This window comes from Trypanosoma rangeli (assembly GCF_003719475.1).
Source record: "Trypanosoma rangeli strain AM80 chromosome Unknown Tra_15.4_contig_01055, whole genome shotgun sequence".
In the NCBI taxonomy this organism is placed as follows: Eukaryota; Euglenozoa; class Kinetoplastea; order Trypanosomatida; family Trypanosomatidae; genus Trypanosoma; species Trypanosoma rangeli.
Genome location: NW_021706800.1, coordinates 1 through 2,031, shown reverse-complemented (window position 1 = coordinate 2,031; position 2,031 = coordinate 1). Strand labels below are relative to the sequence as shown.

Here is a 2,031-nt window from a genome sequence, read left to right as displayed (position 1 = left end):
GCTGCCGTCGGTGAAATTTAGCGGTAGCTGCGGAGAAATTCAGCGTAGGGCTGCGTGGCGTCCGACGACAGTTCGGCGGAGAGGCCATTGCGGGGTTGCGGAACAAGCAACGTGTGCACTGCGGAGACGAACGCGGAAGGCGGAGTGGGAGCTGCCGGCGCTTTCACTTTGTCAGTGTGCTGTAGAAGGGAAAGGGCCCTTGGAGCTTGCTGTGGTTTGCCGCTTGCTGCTCTGGGCTGTCGCTAAGGCATACGCTGAGGAACGCGCAGAACCTTTTTTGTCGCTTTTTTTTTTCTTTAAGGGATGGTGCTGATTCCTTGAGCAGTCTTTTTCTTTGCGTCTCTCTTTATTTGGGTGTTTTGGTTGACTGCGCCTCTTCCGCTGTCTCAGACGGTGTTTGTGTGTGTGCGAGGGACCCCGCTTGCATTCAGAGTTTTGTTGTTTTTAATTTTGCCTTGGCTTTGCGTAATGATGCTTCCCTTGTGTGTGTGTGTTTTTGGGACGACGGTAAGTGAGGTATGTGGAGGGGCAAATGATTGCTAGTGCTGGGTGGTGTGGTGCTGCCGTGCGGTTTGCTTGCCAGTGCAGCGGCATTGTGGTGTGCGCTTTGCTTCCCTCTTGTTGTGGTTGCAGCTGAAGGGCAGCTGGGACGCTGGTGGGAGGGGAGCCGAAGGCGAGCAGTGGGATTTTCTGCGGTTGTCGTGTCATCTTCGGGTGCCGCCTCCGTGCCGACCGGAGCGGCGTGCGTGCGGGGGTTTGGAGTGCACTCGCAGAGTGCCGCAGCCGCGCATTTTTTGAGCACGGTCTTGGGGAACGCTGCCGCCAAATGACGCGAGCTACGACAGGGACTTGGCAGCGTTGATGGGTGTGTGCCGGAGGCCGTTGCCTTCGCGTTGACATCAGACTTGTCTCTGTCCGTTGCGGGTTGTTGCGGACCGACTCGCGCCGCCGGTGCTGCTCCTGATGACGGCGTCAATGTTTCGACGCAGCGGGGATGGACTCTACGTGAGTAGTGTGATTGGGATTGCAGGCAGGGACGCAGTTCTTCTTCTCTTGGCGTGTGAACGAGCCTTCTATGCGGTCGTCGGAACCACATTCCGGAAGCCCACGGCGCGGTTTGCTCTGCAGAGGCGCGCTGCTACGGATTGGGGCACTCATGGGAGGCGCGGTGCTGTGCTGCGGCTGCCGGGGCCTCGACGCCTTTGTGTGTCACGCGGTGGGCATTGCGCGGCACACGTTGCGGCGGGATCACGGCATCTCGGGAGTGTGCCCGGTTTGTATTTTGTTTGTCGCGTGGTGTTGGGCGTGGAACTCACGTCGCGGCGTGGTGCGTTGCTGCAGTGTGGTTGTGGCGAAGGTGCAAGGGGGCGGGGCAGACATGACGCGTGGCAGGCGTACCTGCAGCTGCAGTTAGTGTCCGACAGGAGCAGGGAACTGACAGACGACACTGGCCGCATGACCGCTGCGCCGCGGCAGTGCGACGCAAACATGCCGGTCGCTGAAGGGCCTGGCTAAGGCGGGGGCAGCGTGTGCCTCATGCCGTGTACACCGAGTTGGAAGAGTTTGATTGGTTTTGTTGTTTTATGTTCGTTGTAAGTCTTTTGCTCTTTTTTCTTTTATTTTTGTTTTTTATTTTTTTATTTTCCCCGCCTAAAAGGCCTGCGCCACCACTACTACTGCTACTACTGCCACCACTAATAATGCCGCTGCTGATGTTCAAACGGAAGCAACACGGGCAGTTTATTCAGGCGATGTGCCAGCCACGCCGCGGCACGCCGTTTCTCCTACTGGCGGTGTTTTTGCTGCTGTTGGTGTGTTGCGCCGCTGGGTGCCTCGCCGTCGCTCCCGCCCGGAAGCACCGCTGGGGGTTTGGCGAGATGATGGGGAGGGGACCGCCGGCGACTGCGGTGGTGCGTGATGTGCCGCGCAGAGGACAGGGCGCGATGCAGGCGTACACTGTCGCCGCACAAGGCGTGGGGAGTGAGTGGGCCCCGATCCGCATCAAAGTGTCCGCGAAGGACATGTACGATC

The 2,031-nt window shown here is 59.0% G+C and overlaps 3 protein-coding genes across 3 annotated transcripts, besides 2 other annotated features; all 3 read left to right on the top strand.

Moving 5' to 3' along the window:
* Nucleotides 1–313, top strand: TraAM80_10567 (uncharacterized protein; the record flags this gene model as incomplete). Its single annotated transcript, XM_029387179.1, has 1 exon — nt 1–313. A coding segment is annotated over one exon (313 nt), but the record flags the coding sequence as incomplete, so codon positions are not given.
* A 650-nt stretch (nt 314–963) lies between these two features.
* TraAM80_10566 (uncharacterized protein) lies at nt 964–1,515 on the top strand (the record flags this gene model as incomplete). The annotated part of the gene is made up of 1 exon (XM_029387178.1): nt 964–1,515. The coding sequence occupies one exon, from the start codon at nt 964–966 to the stop codon at nt 1,513–1,515; it is 552 nt and encodes a 183-aa protein (XP_029232980.1).
* An 84-nt stretch (nt 1,516–1,599) lies between these two features.
* Nucleotides 1,600–1,644: a sequence feature (A-rich).
* A 22-nt stretch (nt 1,645–1,666) lies between these two features.
* Nucleotides 1,667–1,700: a microsatellite.
* A 12-nt stretch (nt 1,701–1,712) lies between these two features.
* Nucleotides 1,713–2,031, top strand: TraAM80_10565 (surface protease GP63; the record flags this gene model as incomplete). The annotated part of the gene is made up of 1 exon (XM_029387177.1): nt 1,713–2,031. A coding segment is annotated over one exon (319 nt), but the record flags the coding sequence as incomplete, so codon positions are not given.